We start from the raw sequence: 19,262 nt of genomic DNA on the forward strand, positions 1-19,262 counted from the left end.
CTGGCCAGTTTGCTTATCGTCTCCAAACTCCTCTTCGCTGCTCCTCTACACCACATTCCATCACTCATTTGCAGAATGCTCAGAGTTTTTGCCCAGACCGCTCGGTACACAGCCTTTACCCGCAGCCTCTCTACCACCCGGTCCATTTTTGCCGCCAAGGGTGGCCGGGTATTTGAGACAACACAAGAAACGTTTGAAAAAGATGTGCTGGAGTCCGACACACCAACCCTGGTAGATTTCTACGCCAACTGGTGCCAGCCATGCAAGATGCTGAGTCCAGTCCTGACCAAGGCCGTGGAAACCGACGGGCGCGTGAACCTGGCTAAGATCAATGTCGATGAGAATCTGGATCTGGCGCACGACTACAAGGTCACGTCACTGCCGACGGTTGTGGCATTCCGCGATGGCGAGCCCACTGCTGCCTTCATCGGCATGCGGCCGCCAGCAGCGATCCAGCAGTTCATTGACGAGACGGCCGAAGGCAAAAACTGAAATGCATTTAAAAGACTTTTAGTTGCTCTTACGCTTCTGTTCATAAAACTTGCTCAGCGCACCCTTCTCTGCCTCAGGGACCTTGCGCTTCTTGTTTTCATTGTCGCGCATACGCTTCTCAAGCAGCTCCATTTCCTGCAGCTTCTTGAGATCCATGATGTTGCTCTGGCGCTTGCGCTTGTAGCGCTTGGCGGTCGAGTTACGGCCACGCGTGCGGTTCCGGACAGTGTTGTCAAGGTACTGTCCTGAGGCCTTGTTCTCGGTATACTCTTGCTGCTGCCGTGCCACAGCTTCGCGCTGGCGCTGCACGGCTGTGCGCGGATCCAAGCGGCCGATGAAGTTCGGATCCAGCTGGATGGTATCGGGCGCCAGCTTGTCCAGCAGAGACTTGACCTCTGCCTCCTGCCGCTGCTTCTTGGTCTGGAATGGGTTGGCAACATAGGCGTCAAAGTTGGGCTCTCCTGACCCGGGGATCACAATCGACGAGATACCCTTGTCAGTGCCGTAGCCGAGCACATCGTCGTAGGGAACAAACATCACGTCGCTGATCGACGTTCCACCCACTGTCCTCTGCATGTACGGCTTCTTGACCTTGTCGGCCAGCGCATCCTTCCAGATCGTCACGTTAGCGCCGTATCCAGCAGCCAGCAGGCCCTGCTGACTAATGTCCAGAGAGTGGGCAGGACGTGTGGTCTTGTACTCGTGCAGCTGTTTGAAGTTGCGGATATCCCATATCTTCAGCCGCCCGTCCTGGCCGCTGGTTGCCATGTACGTGCCTGTCCGGTCGATTGCCATCGCCTGCACGGGGCCCTGGTGGCACAGAATCTTGGCCAAGGGCTGTGCTTGCTTGGGCGCCCACATCGACACAATGCCATTACTGTGGCCCAGATTCACCACTGCGTTGTACGGATTCACCTTCAGCACATGGCACTCGCCATAGCCTGTCCGGTGCTCACCGGCAACGGAGCCCTCAGTGACATCCTGGTACACCACCTTGCCAGTGTTTCCCGTCGACGCCAGCAAGAAGTGGTACGGCAGGAAGCCGAGCGCCGTCGGCTCAACGTGCTTCTGTAGACAATGCACTTCAGCACCAGTGTGATCGTAGATATAGGCGTACTTCTTCTGTGCCACAGCAAACAGGCTCTCGTTGTGCAGCCATGCGACATCCCGAATCGTCTCACGGACATGGAACTCGCATGTCAGGTTGCCGTTGCGCCAGTCCATAGTAGCCAGGTGTCCCTTACGCCCGCCCAGCAGCAAGAACTTGCCGTTCCGCGTATAGTCCATCGAGTACGGCCCGAACTCCTGCAGATCCAGATCAAAAATCTTGTCAGCACTGCTGATATCCAGATGCTCCTTCAGGTCGCGCTGCTTGATCCGGTACGTGCGCTCCATACCCTCGGCCTCGAGATAGCCGGCCTCCTCCGTCATCAGAACCTCGGCGCGCGCCGCATCCAGGATCGCCTGCTCGCGCCGCCTCTGCTCGTGCTGCACCTTGTGAATCGCCTTCTTGCTCTTGACCTGCACCTTCTCCTTCCTCTTGGCGCCAGGCACGACCCCGCGCTGGTACTTTTCCGATCTCTTTAGAGTTGCCTGCTTGATTTCGTCGTCAGAGTCTTCATCCTTGCTCTTCTCCTTTTGCTGCTGCTTCTTGCCCTTCTTGCCCTTCTTGCCCTTCTTGGCTGTGGCCTGGCGTAGGGTGCGCGGTGCAGGTCCAGAGTCGCTCTCCTCGGAGCCAGCATCACCTGTCGCTGTAGCTAGCCGCAGTTTCCTCAACGTTGCCTTTGGCAAATGCGCCTCCCTTGTTGCTGCTCTCTGCTGTTGACATTGTTTGGACGTCTAGTAAAATGTGAATTTGCGAGCGAGAGAGACGAGTCGAAAAAGGAGCAAAGCAGAAATCGAGAAAAAAAAGTGCTCACTAAAAAAACCAGTAATTGCGATCAAACAGGGATCAGTACAGGATCAGAGCACGTGCCTTCACCTTCCACCACCAGAATGTAGGTGAGGGGAGCATTGCATATCTTCGTGTCAGATATTCACAGCTGACATCCCCATCCGAGCAGCATACCACAATAAAGCACCATCATCTTTGGCGGAATATAGCATTACATCGATGCCAACAATGCGAGCAGGCAAACATCTCTTGACCATACATGCCATCGCTCACAAGTTCATTCTAGACTACCCCACTTCTCGTATGGATTTCGGTTGCTTCAGACACATTAGGAAAAGTGCGTGCAAAATCATTCGCAATTCCCACAAAATACCTAGCTCGCTCAGTGATGCTCAGCAGCCTGGGCCAACATCAGCTGTCTAAAGTAGCCCTTCTCCTTGCCCATCAGCTCATTGTAGGGCCCGGCCTCCTCGATATTCCCGGTGTCGCCAACAACCAGGATAGTATCGCTCTTCTTCAGCGTGCTGGAGCGGTGAGCAATAGTGATCACAGTTAGGTCAGAACTAGCACTGATCTTGTCCAGGGCCTGCAGCACGCGTGTCTCGCGGGTGCCGTCCAGTGCACTAGGTAGCCTCGTCCAGAATCATGATATCGGGCTTCGCAAGCAGGGCACGCGCAATCGCGATACGCTGCTTCTGGCCGCCAGACAGGGATACACCGCGCTCACCGACATAGGTGTCAAGTTGTGCCGGGAACCGTGAAACAAAGTACCACGCATCGGCCATCTCGAGTGCAGCAATCAGCTCGCTGTCAGTAGCCAGCGGGTTACCGTAGAGCAGGTTATCACGAATCGTTCCAGCAAAGAGCACCGGCTCCTGGGGCACCATTGCGATATGAGAGCGCCAGCTAGCGAGGTCCATATCGCGAAGGTCGATGCCGTCAACAGTAATCGTGCCGACAGTAGGATCATAGAAGCGCATCAAAAGACTGGCGACTGTGCTCTTGCCCTTGCCTGAGGGACCAGCAATGGCCACATGCGAGCCCTTGGTGATCTCAAACGAGAGTTTGTCAAACACATGCACGTCGCTACGGGTTGGGTACGTAAAGCCAACATTGTCGAACTTGATTGTGTTGATGTCGCTAACCTTGACGCCATTGGGGTTCCGGTCGATGGCTGGCTTGCGGTCCAGCAAGTAGAACAGACGCGACCCAGCACCAACACCCTTCATGACTTCGGAGTAGAAAGACGACAGACCAGAGAGCGATGTGCCAACGTATGCCGAGTACAGCATAACCGAGGTCATGTCACCAATAGAAATTTCACCGTTCATAACCATGCGTCCGCCGAATCCGAGGAAAGCAAGAACCGCCAAGTTGCCCGCCAGTCCGTTACCGCCAAAGAACAGGCTACTAGCCATGGCCTCCTTTTTGGCCAGGCCAAAGATCTTTTGGACCTCGATGTCGTAGCGCTCGACCTCCTGCGACTCACGCGAGAACGCCTGCACGGTGCGCACATTGCTGATGCGCTCCTCTGATACCTTAGTCAGGTCACCGACGGCCTCCTGCGTCTTCTTGGACAGCTTCTTGATGTACTTTCCGTAGATTACAGCCCACAGTGCCACTGGTGGCACGATGCCTAGCATAATTCCAGTCAGCTTCGGGCTGACATACAGCATCATTCCAATGCCAACGACAGCCGAGATCGAGGACCGCAGCCCATCAGACACATTGTTGGTGATGCTCTTGCTGACAATCGACGTGTCGGTGCTGAGTCGGCTGATAAGATCTCCGGACCGGTTGCGATCAAAGAAGCCCATGTCCTGCTGCATGATCCGCCCAAACATCTGCTTGCGCAGGCGAGCAATCATGCTCTCGCCAGCGGTGCGGATCAGGAACACGCGGCCCATGTTTGCTGCCGCGCCCACGACGAACATGCCTCCCAGACCTGCAAACACCTCCTTCAGCGACAAGCCATACGGGATCACTGCTCCAGCATTGGTCACGATATCGATGATCTTGCCCATCGAGAATGGCACCACCATCGTCACTGATGACGACACCAGGAGCAAACCTACTGCTCCACCTAGCAGCTTGTACTCGGGCCTAGCCAGCCTGAACAGCCTGAGCCAGGCCTGGCTCGTCTTGACCTTCTTTGCACTTTTGGCCTCCTCAGGGTCAACGCCCATAGCCTCGGCTGCTTCCTTCGTGGCGGGCTTGTCCTTGTCGAGCGGTGCGATATCGCTCAGGGATGGTGTCGGCGAACGCGGCGATCCAGATGGGGTTGGCGACGAGTACTGCCGCCGCTGCGCACGAAACTCGGGCGACCTGAGCAGCGGCGTCGATACATTGACCGGGCTACCGCTGCGCTGCATTGTGGCCCTGCTCCGTGTCCTTGAATTTGTGAAAAGGCGTTGAATTTGTCGTGTGCTTACAACTGCGCGCTGGCTGGTGGCTTTTAGTGAGGTGTGGGTGAGAAATAGCGCAACCGCCATCGGGTGTCTAAGAGAAGAGAGGGGGCGATAAGGCAAAAAGGAGCTGGCTGTCTGCGGTCTAAATACTGTGTTTTCTTTTGCTGATCGGTGACAGAGAGACAAAGGGTGGAAAGATCTCGCTGGAAGGCATCTTCAGTAAGCCAGACACTGCTGAGGCCGAGCCCACTTCCGCCAAGAGAAAAAAACCCATGCTGCTGCCATTACACAAATCCGGCCGCATGAGAGCGGTGCTGATCGTGATTTGATTCCAGCCTGCAGGCCACTTCAATATCGCCATCGCCTCCCTGTCGGCGATCGAGTGACACCAATACTGGCGCATGTCTCCTGGCTGCTTGCAGCGACAACGCCCACCTCGCTCTGGTCGCCAGGAAATTTGTTTCTTAGCTGAAATAGCAGCCGCAGTGGATGGTGCATATGAATAAGATTGATGGGGTTGGATACTGCTATTTGCCTCCATTCCAGGTGCCAGGAAATAGTTAGATTTCTGTGTAGCCCGAGACACTATTCATCATTCCCCCACTCCATGACCTACCTGCTGCTCAACTCACCCCCTTCCCTGTGTACCTTGAACCCAGATAAAAATAAAAATAAAAAAGCCAAATAGCCTAGACACCTGAATCGGCTCCTGGGTCTCATAGATTCTGGGAAAAAAAAGTATACTAGTAAACATGATCTTTACTGTCTTCCGTCGGCTTGTAGTCTTTGTCATCCTACCGCGTTTTCTGCACTTCTATATTACTTCTTTTGTTCCCCACACGCTCCACCTCGACCCTTATAGCATAGCAAATATCCCCACGGTTGCATACTCTTTTGGAGCTAGACGCCCTCTCCTTGCTAGGCAATAGAATTAGCACACAACAAGCGCAGACGTCCTCTTCTCTTTTAATAATCCAGAATCTCCTCCTCCACGCAGACCCTTCCCTATCCTCCATACTTGGCCTTCTGTCGTCCGCTTACCGCTCTATTTTATGCCACAGCTCTTCTAAAAGCAGCCGCTCATGGGGAAAACACCAGCAAAGGGAGTCGACGCCTTGGTCCAGGCTCAGCGGCCTGTGCTGCGTGCTGTAATCTACGCTACCATTGCTCTTATGTCGATACTGCAGCTGGCGCTAACCGGCGTATCCTGGACCAGCATCGAGTTTATGCGGCGCTCGGGAGACTTTATCGGTGCACTGTCAGTGATCTCTGGCATACTCACGTTTTGCATATCCAGCATCTACGCAGCCGCAACGATTCTGACCGAACGCGCAGAGAACGACCACGAGCAGGTGCCGCTGTTCTGCGAGCGTTTCAATCGGCCGTCAGTCGAGCGCCTGATCAACTGCATGATGGCATCGTGGTGGTTTGCCATGGCTACCAGCAATTCCAACATGCTGTTTGTGTTTCGCGACGATATCTCAAAGTGTGTGCGTGGCGAAGACAGAAAACTCGTCGACCCGACGCCTGCAAGATAATGCGTGGTGCGGTCACTCTCAACTGGCTGATCTTGCTGATGTGGATCATTCGCGCATGGCGTGGCTTCACTCGCGGCAACATGCACTTTGACTCGCGCATCTTTGCCGAAGCCCTCGATGACCACGAGCTTTTGACGTACCCATCGCCAATACCCTGACGCCAGTGCCCACCAGCAGCAGCCAAAGCAACTGCCACTATCAGGCAGACCCGGTAAAAAAGTCAAGCAACACCTCGATGGGCTTTGAGGTTGTTGGCTCGCTTACCACCGCTGCCGCAGAGATTCTTGAGATCGTCCCTGGCAGGGCAGACAGCACACCCGCAGCAGGCTGCCACAAAAGAGTCGGATCCAGTTTCCACCTTACTGCAGAACCCTAATGGCCAGACACAGGCTCATAAATCTGCCGCCCCACACACCACCCCGGCCGCAATTCAACCGCCCCACACGCCCCAGCTACGTAATCATGAAAATCTGACTCTTGTACGAGACGTAGCATCCCACACACCGCAGCAGCAGCAGCAGCAGCCTCCGACACACCCACCCACTCTTACGCAACATATCATCGCAACCAGCACCTGTTAGGACGGCGATCGCAAGCATCAATCCCCAGAATATGGCCAAGGCTCTCCCAGTATTCCCAGGTGGCGCAAGCCCCCAGCAGCAAGAGCCACCTGGATTGCATGCGATAAACATCACGCATGCACACGATTGCAGCCCTGCATTTGAGACAAACGGAACGTCCAAGACTGTCGGCACCATCCACCCGCAGTTCCAGAGCACACCAGCTACCGGTGCTAGCAGACAGTCCAGGTACCCAGCGCCGCCCCGTGCAACCCCACACTCATCAGTGCTGCAACCTGCATTCCCTGCACACGGACAGGGACCTCCATCACATACACGCGAAGCCTAAGCGCTATTGATTCCTACCCCTTAGCTACCTCTCCTCTCAAGTAGTTGTGTCAATAATCTCCCAATGTTTATAGCGAGAATGGGGTTTTTCCAGTCCGTTGAATGTCCGGCCATCCTCACCAGCCCATGAGACTGTAGCCATATGACATATGGCAGCTCCTCCTGTGTCTGATCTGCCTTTTGTTGCTTCTGATACGGGCAGCCTGAAAATATCTGAAACTGAGCGATAGCCCCATGAATCCCCTGTTGCAAGACAATCAATACATCCAATTTCCAGTGGCCATGGACAAAGGTTATTCGTATCGGTCTAGAACATATTTGGCGTCATCGCCTATGTTCTAGGTGTAGGTGTAGATCAAACATAGTGTATTTCGACTGATATTTTTGGACGACCCGACTTTTAAAAAATGGACGGGAATATATGAAACAGGCGCAGAATCTGAAAACCCTTTGGCCACCCATGGTCGGATTTCTGGACAGCAATCTTGGTGGTATATTAGGCCAGCTGTCTGGCCTAGACGCTTCCTCCATTTGAACCCCTTACGGCCCACCCATCCCTGATAAATACCTAATAACTCTATAAATACTGCCACAGCTGCTTCTACGCCTTTGCATTGGCAGACCCTCCTATCCATACCTTGTTATTCACTAGTAACATAGGCATCCTTCACCTACACATTTTGTTATTTTCGCAAAAGCGCTAGTATTTTTCCTCTTTCCTCTCCTCCCCCACAGTCTCGTTATTAACCACTAGCGGTCAACCTCACCCAAGCCTAATTTCCTCTCCTCTGACCTAGCCATGTTGTTCGACAGCCTGCCTCGCGCGCTACTGTATGCACTGGCATGGGTGCTGTCCGTCATCAACCTGGTTATTTCGTGCGTTGTCGCTGCTACGGGTCACTGGAAGCCGCGTGCGGCGTCCGTGTTCTCGGCCGTGGTTGCGGGTATCACGGATGTTCTCGCTGCCAGGTATGTTCCTGGGCCCCAAGTTGCCGATCATCGGCAGGTTCTACAGGGGTCGGGCTCTCGCAGCTGGCAAAGTTGCTCCTGACTGGCTTGTGGCTCGGGATCGTGGGTGTGGGATGCAAATCAGCTCAACAAGTTCCACTGCCGCACTCGCACCTCGGTCGTCGAGGAGGTCATTCACCCGTCGCCCGGTCACCAACCAGCTCGGCTTCTCGCTCTACGGCCACACCCTGACTCCCTCGGGTGCCCCGCGCGAAGCGCTGATCAACAACGTTGACATGTTTGACGGGGATGCCCGCGATCTGGTCGGCCGCCGTCTTCGGTGCTAGTGGCATGCGGCACTTCAGGTCGCGTTGCCGCCTGTTCAAGGGTGTGCTGGGTACTGCCATTCCGATCTTTGTGCTGCTGTTGGCCGACCTCATCTGGGACATGTTCAGGGTCAACCGCCGTACCCACGTGCTGCCCAGGTCGCATTCGTCCACTCCGAGTGTCGCCAGCGTGTCCAGCGTCGGCAGCCCCAGAATCGCCAGTGCCACGCACCCGGGCCATCACCCGGTCCGCGATGCCGTCGTTGCCGAGACCAAGGTCTAAGTGAGAGGAAACCACCATGTCCACAGCAAGAAGAGATGCAGGGGAGGTATTGAAAGCTAGTCTCCGTTCCGTGCCCTACGCTCCATGGAGATGTCCAGTTTGGCTAGGGGTTGCTCCGCAGTGTCGCATTTGGCATTGCATCTCTAGTAGCCAAGCCATCTCCATCCACCTCGGTCGGTCCTATTGGAACCATGGGCGCCTGCCACTCCGACCAAAAACACACCTGTTCCAACACTGTTTTCCCAATGCGAAATGGACTATGGCGATGTCTTCACTTAATTTCATATATTTCATGCAGACATCGCCATGGCCACTTTGCATAGTTCTGCCGATCACTAGTTTTTCAGACACGTTTACCCTTTTACACTCTTTTTACTCTCGCAGCTCCTTGTCAACCATCCCTTACTAAAACTTTCTTTTGCAGATGTTTCTTCCTATAAAGGTGTCCGTAATATATGAGAGCTCGTAAAAAGGTATATATTCTTAGTCGTAAAAGTGGCTTAAGAGCTCCTCCAGCGACAGAATGACGCTGTCCTGATACTCGAGAGTCTGCTGGCGCAGTTTTTCATAGCTCTCCTGAATCGCAGCAGGCGTCCTGCTCCATGGTCGACTTGCTGCGTTTGATCTCCTCCTGCAACTCGTCGTATCTGGCGCGCTGCTCTGCCATCTTGCAGGATATTTCGGTGAAGCGGGCCGTCATCTCCTTGTTCTCTTTCTCCAGGTTGGCAATGCGTGATGGAGTTTTGTTCACGCTTTGCTTGGCGGGTCTGACTCAGCCGCTCAATCTTCCCCTTTGCCGACTCGTCCTGGTACTTGAACTGCTCCTCGCGCACCGACAGGTTCTTCAAATTGCTGGTCTCCTGGCTAACGCTCTCCTTTTCGGCCGCCAACTTGCGCAGCTCCTCCTCGTGCCTGCGCACAATGTCCTCGGCATCGGCCATCTGCTGGATGCACCCGCGGATATCGGTCAGGATTTCATCAAGCATCTCGATCTTTGCTGCTAGCTGACGCGACTCGGACTCCTTTTGCGCCAGCTGCGTGCGGCCACTGGCAATCGACTGGGTGAGCTGGGCAATCGCCTCCTTGATCTTCTCGGGGCTGTGCACAACCCGCGCATTCAGCTTCTTCAGCTCTTCTTGCAAGCCTGCAATTGTGTGTGAAATGGCCCCGACCGCATCCTGCAGCTCACTCTTCTCACTCCGCAGCTTATTGTTAGTCTCGGTGGCTGCCTTTTGCGTCGACGCATGCTTTTTAATATCCCTCTCCATAGCCTTCGTCTCTTCCTCCAGCTTATTGACTTGCGGTACATCGCGCTCGTGCTGCGCGCGGATCTTTGCAATCTCTGCCTGCACCTGCGCCAGTTCCGCCTGCATCTTCTGCAACCGCTCATACTCCTCATCGGCCTTGGCCGTGTATTTCTCCAGCACCGGCATGCGGTCGTCGCGGAACATGGCAAAGTTGCACACGCTGCTCAGGATCCGCTTCACGCGTACTGGCTCGGGCTTCAGCATGTCGCGCAGTGAAAAGTCCTCGACCCCCACTTGTCGCAGCAGCACCATCATTCGCTGATAAAACGATATCAGCAAGATATCCTCAGAGTGCGACTCCGGGTAGTCGGTTATTTCGGACAGATCCAGACTGGTTTCATCCACCGCGTCTAACGACACGCCCTTGAGGAATGAACAGAAAGGCCTCATACCACGCAAACACGCGCTGGGGCGTCGGCTTCTCGAGGTCTTCCTCGCTAATAGATATCTCCATTTGGTTCATGACATCGAGAATGTCCTGCACGTTGAGCGTCGGGTAGAAGCTGTTGCTCTGCATTATAGAGTCGGGAATGGAGCGCTAGGAAATGAGGGCAAATTACAATATAAAACTTGAAGAAATGCAGAGCAGGGCGGAGAAGAAGAAAAATGAAAATTTTATTGTAAACAGTCAAAGAGGCGGGGATTGGCCATGCAAGTGCTACACGCAGTTGATCTGGCTCAGAAGCAGCGAGATCTGCTTTTCAGCATTTGACGGCCCAGCCCCGTCCAGGTCCTCGGTGACGGCCAAAATCTCCTGCGCGGTCAGGATAAGGCTTCTGACGGTCGAGTCGCTCCATGTCTTTGGGCCCGACTGCAGCGAGTTCCACGCCAGTTTTGCACACTCCAGGCACTGCAGACCAACTAGCGGGTGGAATGGCGGGTACACGCACGCATAGTACGCCAGAATGTAGAGCGCTGAGATGTAGGCCCAGTCCCACGGCATACTGGCTGCAGCCGAGTCTAAGCACTCGTCCTGGCACTCGAGCCAGTGCCGGTATGCGACGAAGGAGAAGTCGTGAGGAGGCAGATTCTGCACGGCATTGAGACAGTTTTGGGAAAAGTCTAGGGCAGTTATTTGCTTCAGGGTCAAGGCAGTGAGGCTAGAGACGATAGACACAACCCAGGGCTCGGAGAGGGCGGCTGTAGAGAAATCCGTGGGCAGGTTTCCTGGAACATGCACCCTGGCAACATCCCGATCAAACAGCCGGTCGATCTGGGCCACAGGGTCATTGCTGGTGTCAAAGCATCGGCGGCACTCGCAGTCGAAGAAATACACGTCGCCTAGGATCTTTTTGCGCTCTGACCTTGGCTTCAGCCCATCCACATACGCCAGCGCAACCTCCTGACCCTCGCTGATATCCGACAATGCCACGATCTGCTGCTCGCTTGCCTTGGTGTAAACAAAGGCGGCATTTGGATAGCAGCTGTGGTTAAGCAACAATGATGTTACCGGGCTGCACAGGTGTCCCGATGCCCGGACACGCTGGTCATAGGCAACAAAGTTGTTGCAGCCGAAACGGCACAAAGCGTCGACGCCCGAGAACGGCAGACTACCGGTTCCGGCGCCCTTCTCGGCGACTCGTGTAATCTCGCTGTACTGTCTGAGAATGTGTGCCGGATGCTGCTCCTGGTGTGTGACTAGCCGGTCCCAGGCAGCTGCTTGGACACGCAGCCACACGGGCAGCTTCTTCGCCCTGCATTCACCGACAAACCCAATAACCTTGCCCACACCCACCAGCATGCGCAGATATGGACGGAATACAGGCTTGACCTTTGCGGACTCTGCGTCAACAGCTCTGGCTGGTACCCGCTGACACTCGATATGGTGACGCGCCGTCCAGTGCTCCTTCAGGCACACCATGCTGCAGTACTGCACAGCATGGCACTGGCTGCACTGCGGCCGCTTTGCTGGCAGAGTATCGAAGCAGTTGGCACATCGGCTGGACGCACCCACCGCAGTGTCGGTGCTCTCCTCGTCGTCTTCGCCGGTGCGGATCGGGAAACCAAACAGCGGGCGGATTGAAAACAGCGTGTCGCCGCGTCTGAAGCGCCGCGTGGCAACTGTGCGCTGGCCCTTGGCGCTGTCTGCAACTAGCGCGAAGCCATGGGCCTGAATGAACGCGTCCAGGTCAGTGCTGAAGTCCATGTCGAAAAAGCGTTGGTCGGATTCAAGAGGGGCAAAAATAAAAAGTAATCAACCCCAAGTCTGAAATTTCACCTTTTTTGCTTTCTGCTTCTCCTCCACCTCAATTCCCAAGTTTCCCCCTTCTTACACTTTCTCTCTCGCCTCCCTCCCTATACCCAAAATCCCACTTTAACGACCCTTTCGAAGCAATGACTCAAGTTCAGGACAAGGCGGTTGGAGCGGCGCTGCTGGCAATTGGCTCGTTTGTGTTCACCTACTACAGCATCTGGACGCTCATTATCCCGTTTGTCGACCTGGGCCACCCGGCGCGCAAGCTGTTCCCTCCCCAGTGGTATGCGATTGCTCTGCCGGTGCTCCTGCTCACTGTTGGAGTTACGGGCATCTTTGGCTTCCTGTCGTTTGTCATGCTCAAGTCTGGCAAGAAGGCAAAGTCCACATAAAGAAAACTTTCTTAATGTTTCATTGCGACGTGTTTAACAAAATAGGCGTGAAACTAGAATATATCACTTTTTGTTGCGCTTCTCGTATGCGCGGTACATGAGCTCTCGCCGGGAACTGGCAGGGTCGCCATCCCCAGAGTCCTGGGCAGGCGGAAGCTCCGGCGCCTTGCCGCCCAAAACAAATCCCTGCGGCTTCAACGACCCGCCATCAACCTCCATCTCGATCTTCGGGTCGTAGTACTCTGCACCTGCGCCAGCAATGCGGTTACCGCGCTTGGTCCAATCCAGCTCCACGACCTCTCTGCAGTGCTCGCGGTTCAGGCTATGGAACCGCTCGTCGTGCTCGTCCCAGATCATATGTGCCAGCTCATGCATCAGCACCTGCCGGATATTGAGGTAATCCCTGAACCCCTCAAGGTCGTCAGTGCGCAGCCGCAGCGCAATGACTTCGCCGCGGTTTCTGTTGTACCCAAGAATCGTCCGTTCGAACGGGTGCAGCTCGCGCAGCACGCCGACATTGTATTTGCGCTTCTGCATAATTTGCTTCACGCCCTCGTCGTTGGCCAGCCTGCGCAGAACCGCCATTGCCTGGTCGCGCTTTGGCAGCTCCGGCAGGGTCTCAAATGAGTGGAACGTGTACTGGTCAGATCCGTCCAGAGTGCCGATTCGCGGTGTGCGGTACACGGAGCTGGCGGTAGCCATAAATTTTGCGTTGTTGCGCCGACCCTGTTCACGCCTTGCTACGGTGTCGTTGAACTGGCTCAATTCGCGCGTTGCCGTGCCCATCAGAATCACTCTGCTGCCGGCAGGTACGGCCTTGCACACTGCTACCGAATCGTCAGCTAGTGCCCCGCGCAGAAGCAGTTTTTGTTTAGCTGGCTCGACACCAAACTCGTGTGCGATCTTATCGCGCAGCTCTCCTACTGTCGTGTGCTCGTCGACGCTGAATTCAACAGCCCGGCCGGCATGACTGACGGTAAATGTGTGCATAATGACGTAATAAAGAATTTATAAAACAGAGAAGAAGTGAGCAGACGAGAGACAACGAGGCCGTGGCCCCTTCTTTATACCTACAGGCAAGTTAAGTGCATGCACTGCACAGACGCCGTTGCTTATTAATCCACGCATCACTCATTGGACACGGCATGCAAGGCTGCGCGATACGCAAGCGCCTGGGCATCGGCCCTCTCTACGCCGTTGTTCGCCGCCCTTCTATCGCGCTCCCTCCCGTACAAGGCCCACCGGGCTTTCTCGTCGCCAGTCTTTTCCTCTTCTAGCCGCGTCCTGGTATCCTCGACTGCGGTGCCGAGCCTCTGCAGCTCCTCAATAGTCTTGGGCACGTTCTCACCCAGCTTCTTTGCTACCTGCAATGCCTGCTGGAACTCGCCGTTAATGCGGTCGGCCACATACGGCAGCCCATCTGAACGCTCCTCCGAATCCTGCAATTCCGTCGTGTTTTCGGCTGCGATTGACTCGCGGCATACCACGTCATTCACCAGGCTCTCGATCTGCTCCGGCACTGTCTGCCGCTTCTGCGTCACCGACAAAAGCAGGCTGTTGGCTTCCTCCCGGAGGGCCTCGACCTCGCTCTTCAGCTTCTCGTCCAGTGGCTCGATGCGCGCCCGCTCTGCCATGGCCTCCCGGTAGGGGAACCCATTTACCGAGATATTGTCGCCCGCAGCCTTCCATACTTTCTCTGACCACTCTTGTAGGGTCGTCAGGACGAGTGCTCGCGCTTCTTCGCGCTGTGCATCAGTGTATGGGCCGTCGCGGAGGGCTGCATTGCTGTTCATGGTCCTTTGCAGGAACTCGGAAAACTGACCCTGTAGGAATAGCACGTCCTCTTTGGTCTCCAGCTGGATCTTTGGGATATCTCCACCGACCTTTCCGTTCGCTTCCTTTGACATTGCGTTTGTGCGTAAAGTAATGTAGAATCCAGAGCCGAATGGAGCAATACTGTTGCGAAAATCGTGTCTGAACAACTCGGCCAGTTTGTTGACATTTAGAGGCTAGAATAGTTGGCGATCACCACATTATGGAATCAAGTAGACAGATGCCAGTCTTATGCCTCTGCTTGAAATGGACCTTTTTACCACACAGTCTGAGGGCATGTTGCATTGGAACAAACATCTAATAGCTCTATTAGCATGCCCTTGCTCGAATCCATAAGAATAGCCCGCTAGGATTCGCATGCAAACTGATTATCCGCCAACGACCCAAGTGGCTCATCACCTCGGACACATCTTATCACCTCTACAGACACATATGCTAGACAACGAACAGTACCGGCAGCTTGTCATTGACACAGCCCGCCACAAAAGCTCGCACTACTATTATTCGGCCGAGGTACCGGCGCAGGTCATTTCAGCCGATGCACAATCGCGCTCTGCCGTGATCCAGACAACCGTCACTGACAGCGAAATATGCGCATCAGGATGTATCGACGAGGGCTGGGTTGCCACTGTCGCCGACTACTGGACATCCACCATGATCTCGGTCGCAAATGAAGGCAAGTCCGCCGTCACTACATCATTGAGCGTTCAAGCCGTGAAGTCGATAGAACCCGGCTGTGTAGTTCTTATAAAGTGCCAGGTCACAGACACCGGGCTTTCCATGCCCCATGCCATTGCCACTTTTGAGTCAGAGAACGGCGATATCTACGCCTTGGCTACGCATACAAAGTTCTTCAAGTCGCTAAAGAAATAAGCCGGCTAACTGCAGACCAGCACACCTTCGATTGCAGCTGCCACGAGTGGGGCAGCTTGTCTGACACGAAGTGAAACCAAGCCAGGGCAATGCCCCCGAGCTGGCCCAAATAATTTACTTTGAACTATACATATCACAAACCGAGCCACAGCTACAGTACAATTTAGCTAGTCAAGCTTGCAGTAGTCGTACGGGTGGTCCAGTATAATAATAAAACTCTTCCACGGCGTCTTATCCGAAAACGTTGGAACGCAGTCCATCTCGTCGGCATCCTGACTATGTTCCTGGGAAACCGGAGCGGCCTCAGCCGATGCTAGCATGGTATGGAGATAGACTTTATCTCTAAAAGAGATACGCTTGATACGCTTAAGAAAGTGAATAAAGTGAAATAGAATGAAATGAAAACCAACAAGACGGAAAGAGCAGCAAGCCATGTTTCGTGGCGCAGGCTGTCTGAAATCCAGGCACAGGGCGAATCCACCCAGTTAATGTTATTACTCTACTGAGGCAAAAAAAATGGTGCATAGACATCCTCGTCAGCTATTTTAATTACTTTCGAGGTGCATTAGCAGATGCCGCTCGGCTTGTCATTTTGTCCCTGTCCGCAGCTTGACTGGCCATGCCTGCACATGTATAAATCCCACCTTTTTACCCCTTGTCCTCAGATGAATGACAAGAGCACTGCACGGTTGCTCAAACTGAATACCGGCTTCGGTGAATTTTAGCCCGTCTCCTCCGCACTGCATCTCAAGGCGGATCTTTTCCTCTTCCTTTCTACACACCATCGTCAATTTTCCTTTTTCTTCGGATGCCACGACAACAAACTGCGCTCAGGCCGACGCCGAGCTCTACCAAGCAGTTCCTGACCGCTACAGGCGGATAGGCTCCTACCTCTACTACGGCATTGAGGTGCAGCCCAAGCTGGTTCATGTTAGCTTGGAAGACCGCCAGATGGTAAGCGAGATTGCCATTACAGAGAACGAAAATCGGCGCGTCCGGCACCCTGGATGAGGGATGCCTAGGCACTGTCACTGATAACACTACTGCCATGATTATCGGTTCGCTAGGAGATAATAGCAAGAAGTCTGTGTCGAGGACCATTTCAGTACAGGCTGTGACGCCTATTCGCCCAAACACCCTGGCGGAGATTTGCTGCAAAGTGACAACCACACGCGACAGCGCCAACCCGCACGCAGTCGCCGTTTTCCGCGACAAGATGAATCCAGCAGAGATTTATGCTGTCGGGTCGCAGACAAAATTTTACAAAAGCAACCTTGTGGATATCCAGCCAAAAATGTAATGCCAGAATAGGTTATGTCAATCTACATCTGGCTGCCCCTCATGCAACCGCTCTCTTTTCCACACCCTTTATCTTTTTTTTTTTTTTTTTTTCAGTAAACTGCTCTTTTTCTCGCTCCGATTCGATAACCGTAAACATGGCTAATATCAGCGACGCTAACCAGGATTTTTTCGACTTAATGGCCAGCATGCTCAAGCCTGACCCGTCCCTCGTCTACTTTGGCATGAATGTTGGTGTTGACGTCATTTCTGTCGATGTCAGCACACTCTCGTTTGACGCACAGACCGTCATCACCTCTGACGAGATCGGCATCGCCGGCACCCTGGACGAAGGATGGGTCGCTACTGTCACCGACAACTTGACCAGTCCGCTGATGGTTGTAGCTGGTAAGGGAATGCCTAGCGTCACAACCTCGCTGTCGACCAAGGCTCTCTGTCCGATCAAGCCCGGCACACGTATCATCATCGAGAACAAGATGGTCAGCACCAGCCAGCCGCCAGCAACAACCACAGTGTTTCGCGATGCCACCACACCGGAGGTGGTCTATGCGACGGCCCAGCATACAAAGTTTATGAAACCCGAGCTTGTGCGAAAGGCACAGGCGAAGTTTTAGGTCTGACGGCCGCGAGTTTGTACGCCCCCCTCGGACTCTGAAACCCTCCGATTGTCCGCGAGTTTCGGGACCTTCGGTCCGATCTTGTGGAAAAAGGACAGCAAAACAGTCACTCCTTTTTTACACTACTAGTTCTATACACTTTTGCCTCTAATTTCATACCAATGACCGCTGCACCTGAATTCACGTCGCCCGTGCCTGCCGAGGAGCTGACCCGCCGCGCCGAGACATACCACAAGCAGCTGCTGGCTAGCAACGTCAAGCTGACAACGCCGCCGGTCTCGCGCCTGCAGCTCGTCAGCATCAAGCCCACTGGCGCCAAGGGCGACCGGGTCACCAGCGCCTTCCTGACCTTCACATTCAGCGTCGAGAACACCGACTGCAATACCTGGGGCACGATCCACGGCGGCTGCGTGTTCACTCTGTTCAATGCGGCCGGCAAAATTGCCACTGCCTGTGGTTGCCAATGGCGCAAAGAAGATTGTGTCGACCGACCTGACCACGAATTACCTGGCGGGCGTGCCGGTCAACTCGACTGTGACCCTGGAGATCGAGTGCCTGCGGACGACAAAATCCTATTGGCTTCCTGCGTGGCTGTATCAAGGACGAGAAGGGCAATTTGGCGTACATTGCCACGCAGAATGTCTCGTTTGAGCTGTAACCTTTTTATAGAACACATACATATGGCTTTGCTCTGTATAACAATACACATGCTGCTGTTGCTCCAGTAGCCATTTACATATCACATGGAATATCACACGGTAAGAGCCAAGTCTCTCCTTTCTGTATTTTTCTCAGCACTATCCTCACATATTAGCGCGGTAAGTCTGCGTGAATCACCACACACCAAGGTAGCGGATGCCTAATGTATCTACGGATCAAACGGCCACAACATCTATGCCAAAGAAAAAGAAACTAGCATTGCTATGCCCAACACATCTAAAACAGTACCGGGCTGAAAGATGCACTCGATATCACCGACACATTAAAAAAGAACGGCGACCACCGAGGATGGCAGCAAAAATTCTGTGGAGGACCTGGGTATCGATCCCAGTGCCTCACGCATGCGAAGCGCGCGCTCTACCATTTGAGCTAGACCCCCAGATCAGAAGATTCGGAACCAGCAGCTAATCCGATTACCGATTTCTAATTTCCTATTTCCTTGGAAATTAAGCTTATAATAATATTTTTCCTTGATTTCGCCTTACTCCCAGCAGATGCTATGGAACAGGCCTTCAAACAATCAATGGCTGTGTTTACCTGATAATAAATGCATGGTGTTCTGCATTGGTAGTTGCAGAGAATCCAAATATTTGGTTAGCTGATGCATATATTCAGAAGTAAGTGCCAAAGTCGCAATATTATTAGCATGCAATGCCTGTCAACATATAGGTTAGTTACTATATGGATATATAGTCTGGACATCACTCAGCGTTTGAATTCCTCTCCACAGAACACAGAGTATCTAGGGTTTCACTGTACGTGGAAACTCGAAGTTAATGGCTGTACCATCCATTGATATAGCCTTGGTATCGATAACTACCAAATCAAAAGACTATATACTGCCTAGCTCTTTCTGGTAGATAGTAACTTATGCAGTAGTGGAATGCAATGGCCAAGGGAATAAAAAGGGAAGGGACCTACCAGAATTGAACTAGTGACCTATTGGACTGCAGCCAATTGCTCTACCCCTGAGCTAAAGCCCCTTGGATGCTGCCGGTCGAGTGTCGATTCTGCGCCGATCGCCCTGTTGAAAATTTTGGCCTGAAAATCTCAGTCGGGGGTTGCCAGAATAGCAGTAATACGAAACAGCACATTCGTCATTTGACGATTTTAGACTCTCTCCTCAAACATGACTCAAACAGTCGCTACAGAATTCAGGTGCTGTGATTATACTGGTCCATAAAATAACATACATATTGAAAATTATCGTCATTTTGACACGCTTCTTCA

At 53.6% G+C, this 19,262-nt stretch overlaps 13 protein-coding genes and 2 non-coding genes across 15 annotated transcripts; 6 read left to right on the forward strand and 9 right to left on the reverse strand.

Moving 5' to 3' along the window:
* The first annotated feature begins 35 nt into the window (after positions 1–35).
* DL89DRAFT_264849 (thioredoxin) lies at positions 36–595 on the forward strand. Its single transcript, XM_040886404.1, has one exon. The coding sequence runs from the start codon at positions 76–78 to the stop codon at positions 490–492; it is 417 nt and encodes a 138-aa protein (XP_040745972.1). The 5' UTR covers positions 36–75; the 3' UTR covers positions 493–595.
* On the reverse strand, positions 36–2,320 carry DL89DRAFT_277339 (BING4CT-domain-containing protein; the record flags this gene model as incomplete). The annotated part of the gene is made up of 2 exons (XM_040889437.1): positions 36–2,029; positions 2,238–2,320. 2 exons carry the CDS (start codon positions 2,318–2,320, stop codon positions 511–513), a joined length of 1,602 nt encoding a protein of 533 aa, XP_040745973.1. The 3' UTR covers positions 36–510.
* A 326-nt stretch (positions 2,321–2,646) lies between these two features.
* DL89DRAFT_277340 (uncharacterized protein) lies at positions 2,647–4,572 on the reverse strand (the record flags this gene model as incomplete). Its single annotated transcript, XM_040889438.1, has 2 exons — positions 2,647–3,009; positions 3,095–4,572. 2 exons carry the CDS (start codon positions 4,570–4,572, stop codon positions 2,769–2,771), a joined length of 1,719 nt encoding a protein of 572 aa, XP_040745974.1. The 3' UTR covers positions 2,647–2,768.
* Positions 4,573–6,331: 1,759 nt separating this feature from the next.
* Positions 6,332–7,275, forward strand: DL89DRAFT_264851 (uncharacterized protein; the record flags this gene model as incomplete). Its single annotated transcript, XM_040886405.1, has 3 exons — positions 6,332–6,468; positions 6,580–6,788; positions 6,904–7,275. 3 exons carry the CDS (start codon positions 6,332–6,334, stop codon positions 7,239–7,241), a joined length of 684 nt encoding a protein of 227 aa, XP_040745975.1. The 3' UTR covers positions 7,242–7,275.
* Positions 7,276–7,788: 513 nt separating this feature from the next.
* Positions 7,789–9,270, forward strand: DL89DRAFT_264852 (uncharacterized protein). Its single transcript, XM_040886406.1, has 5 exons — positions 7,789–8,246; positions 8,273–8,311; positions 8,334–8,378; positions 8,410–8,528; positions 8,554–9,270. Exons 1-5 carry the CDS (start codon positions 8,040–8,042, stop codon positions 8,795–8,797), a joined length of 654 nt encoding a protein of 217 aa, XP_040745976.1. The 5' UTR covers positions 7,789–8,039; the 3' UTR covers positions 8,798–9,270.
* Positions 9,260–10,717, reverse strand: DL89DRAFT_264853 (uncharacterized protein). The gene is made up of 4 exons (XM_040886407.1): positions 10,508–10,717; positions 9,549–10,467; positions 9,436–9,508; positions 9,260–9,392 (listed from the first exon to the last, which is right to left on the reverse strand). The coding sequence occupies exons 1-4, from the start codon at positions 10,619–10,621 to the stop codon at positions 9,281–9,283; spliced, it is 1,218 nt and encodes a 405-aa protein (XP_040745977.1). The 5' UTR covers positions 10,622–10,717; the 3' UTR covers positions 9,260–9,280.
* Positions 10,704–12,298, reverse strand: DL89DRAFT_264854 (uncharacterized protein). The gene has a single exon (XM_040886408.1). The coding sequence runs from the start codon at positions 12,248–12,250 to the stop codon at positions 10,763–10,765; it is 1,488 nt and encodes a 495-aa protein (XP_040745978.1). The 5' UTR covers positions 12,251–12,298; the 3' UTR covers positions 10,704–10,762.
* A 130-nt stretch (positions 12,299–12,428) lies between these two features.
* DL89DRAFT_264855 (putative dolichol-phosphate mannosyltransferase 2) lies at positions 12,429–12,712 on the forward strand. The gene has a single exon (XM_040886409.1). It carries the CDS (start codon positions 12,439–12,441, stop codon positions 12,688–12,690), a length of 252 nt encoding a protein of 83 aa, XP_040745979.1. The 5' UTR covers positions 12,429–12,438; the 3' UTR covers positions 12,691–12,712.
* Positions 12,713–12,721: 9 nt separating this feature from the next.
* Positions 12,722–13,931, reverse strand: DL89DRAFT_80617 (WLM-domain-containing protein). Its single transcript, XM_040892092.1, has 2 exons — positions 13,765–13,931; positions 12,722–13,660 (listed from the first exon to the last, which is right to left on the reverse strand). Exons 1-2 carry the CDS (start codon positions 13,779–13,781, stop codon positions 12,754–12,756), a joined length of 924 nt encoding a protein of 307 aa, XP_040745980.1. The 5' UTR covers positions 13,782–13,931; the 3' UTR covers positions 12,722–12,753.
* DL89DRAFT_290506 (uncharacterized protein) lies at positions 13,818–14,597 on the reverse strand (the record flags this gene model as incomplete). The annotated part of the gene is made up of 1 exon (XM_040890087.1): positions 13,818–14,597. One exon carries the CDS (start codon positions 14,595–14,597, stop codon positions 13,818–13,820), a length of 780 nt encoding a protein of 259 aa, XP_040745981.1.
* Positions 14,598–14,930: 333 nt separating this feature from the next.
* On the forward strand, positions 14,931–15,660 carry DL89DRAFT_264857 (uncharacterized protein). The gene has a single exon (XM_040886410.1). The coding sequence runs from the start codon at positions 14,956–14,958 to the stop codon at positions 15,394–15,396; it is 441 nt and encodes a 146-aa protein (XP_040745982.1). The 5' UTR covers positions 14,931–14,955; the 3' UTR covers positions 15,397–15,660.
* On the reverse strand, positions 15,481–15,861 carry DL89DRAFT_80626 (uncharacterized protein). Its single transcript, XM_040892093.1, has one exon. The coding sequence runs from the start codon at positions 15,828–15,830 to the stop codon at positions 15,564–15,566; it is 267 nt and encodes an 88-aa protein (XP_040745983.1). The 5' UTR covers positions 15,831–15,861; the 3' UTR covers positions 15,481–15,563.
* An 897-nt stretch (positions 15,862–16,758) lies between these two features.
* Positions 16,759–18,892, forward strand: DL89DRAFT_281376 (uncharacterized protein; the record flags this gene model as incomplete). Its single annotated transcript, XM_040889639.1, has 8 exons — positions 16,759–17,282; positions 17,372–17,952; positions 17,982–18,070; positions 18,127–18,130; positions 18,258–18,350; positions 18,527–18,649; positions 18,726–18,787; positions 18,834–18,892. Exons 1-8 carry the CDS (start codon positions 16,833–16,835, stop codon positions 18,890–18,892), a joined length of 1,461 nt encoding a protein of 486 aa, XP_040745984.1. The 5' UTR covers positions 16,759–16,832.
* DL89DRAFT_t23 lies at positions 18,339–18,411 on the reverse strand. Its single transcript has one exon. It is a non-coding gene; the product is annotated as a tRNA-Ala (tRNA).
* A 51-nt stretch (positions 18,893–18,943) lies between the features above and the next one.
* On the reverse strand, positions 18,944–19,015 carry DL89DRAFT_t22. The gene has a single exon. It is a non-coding gene; the product is annotated as a tRNA-Cys (tRNA).
* Positions 19,016–19,262: the final 247 nt, after the last annotated feature.

The sequence above is a fragment of the Linderina pennispora genome (assembly GCF_002104995.1).
Source record: "Linderina pennispora strain ATCC 12442 chromosome Unknown DL89scaffold_2, whole genome shotgun sequence".
NCBI classification, from domain to species: Eukaryota; Fungi; Kickxellomycota; class Kickxellomycetes; order Kickxellales; family Kickxellaceae; genus Linderina; species Linderina pennispora.

Coding starts and splice junctions, on each gene's coding strand:
- DL89DRAFT_264852 (XM_040886406.1), top strand. CDS start 8,040: ATGTTGTTCGACAGCCTGCCTCGCGCGCTACTGTATGCACTGGCATGG. Junction 8,247..8,272: donor AAGTTGCCGATCATCGGCAG/GTTCTACAGGGG, acceptor GGGCTCTCGCAG/CTGGCAAAGTTGCTCCTGAC. Junction 8,379..8,409: donor GCACCTCGGTCGTCGAGGAG/GTCATTCACCCG, acceptor GTCACCAACCAG/CTCGGCTTCTCGCTCTACGG.
- DL89DRAFT_264855 (XM_040886409.1), top strand. CDS start 12,439: ATGACTCAAGTTCAGGACAAGGCGGTTGGAGCGGCGCTGCTGGCAATT.
- DL89DRAFT_80626 (XM_040892093.1), bottom strand. CDS start 15,830: ATGGCTTGCTGCTCTTTCCGTCTTGTTGGTTTTCATTTCATTCTATTT.
- DL89DRAFT_264857 (XM_040886410.1), top strand. CDS start 14,956: ATGCTAGACAACGAACAGTACCGGCAGCTTGTCATTGACACAGCCCGC.
- DL89DRAFT_264854 (XM_040886408.1), bottom strand. CDS start 12,250: ATGGACTTCAGCACTGACCTGGACGCGTTCATTCAGGCCCATGGCTTC.
- DL89DRAFT_264853 (XM_040886407.1), bottom strand. CDS start 10,621: ATGCAGAGCAACAGCTTCTACCCGACGCTCAACGTGCAGGACATTCTC. Junction 10,468..10,507: donor AGAAGCCGACGCCCCAGCGC/GTGTTTGCGTGG, acceptor TCATTCCTCAAG/GGCGTGTCGTTAGACGCGGT. Junction 9,393..9,435: donor CAGCGCGCCAGATACGACGA/GTTGCAGGAGGA, acceptor ACCATGGAGCAG/GACGCCTGCTGCGATTCAGG.
- DL89DRAFT_264849 (XM_040886404.1), top strand. CDS start 76: ATGCTCAGAGTTTTTGCCCAGACCGCTCGGTACACAGCCTTTACCCGC.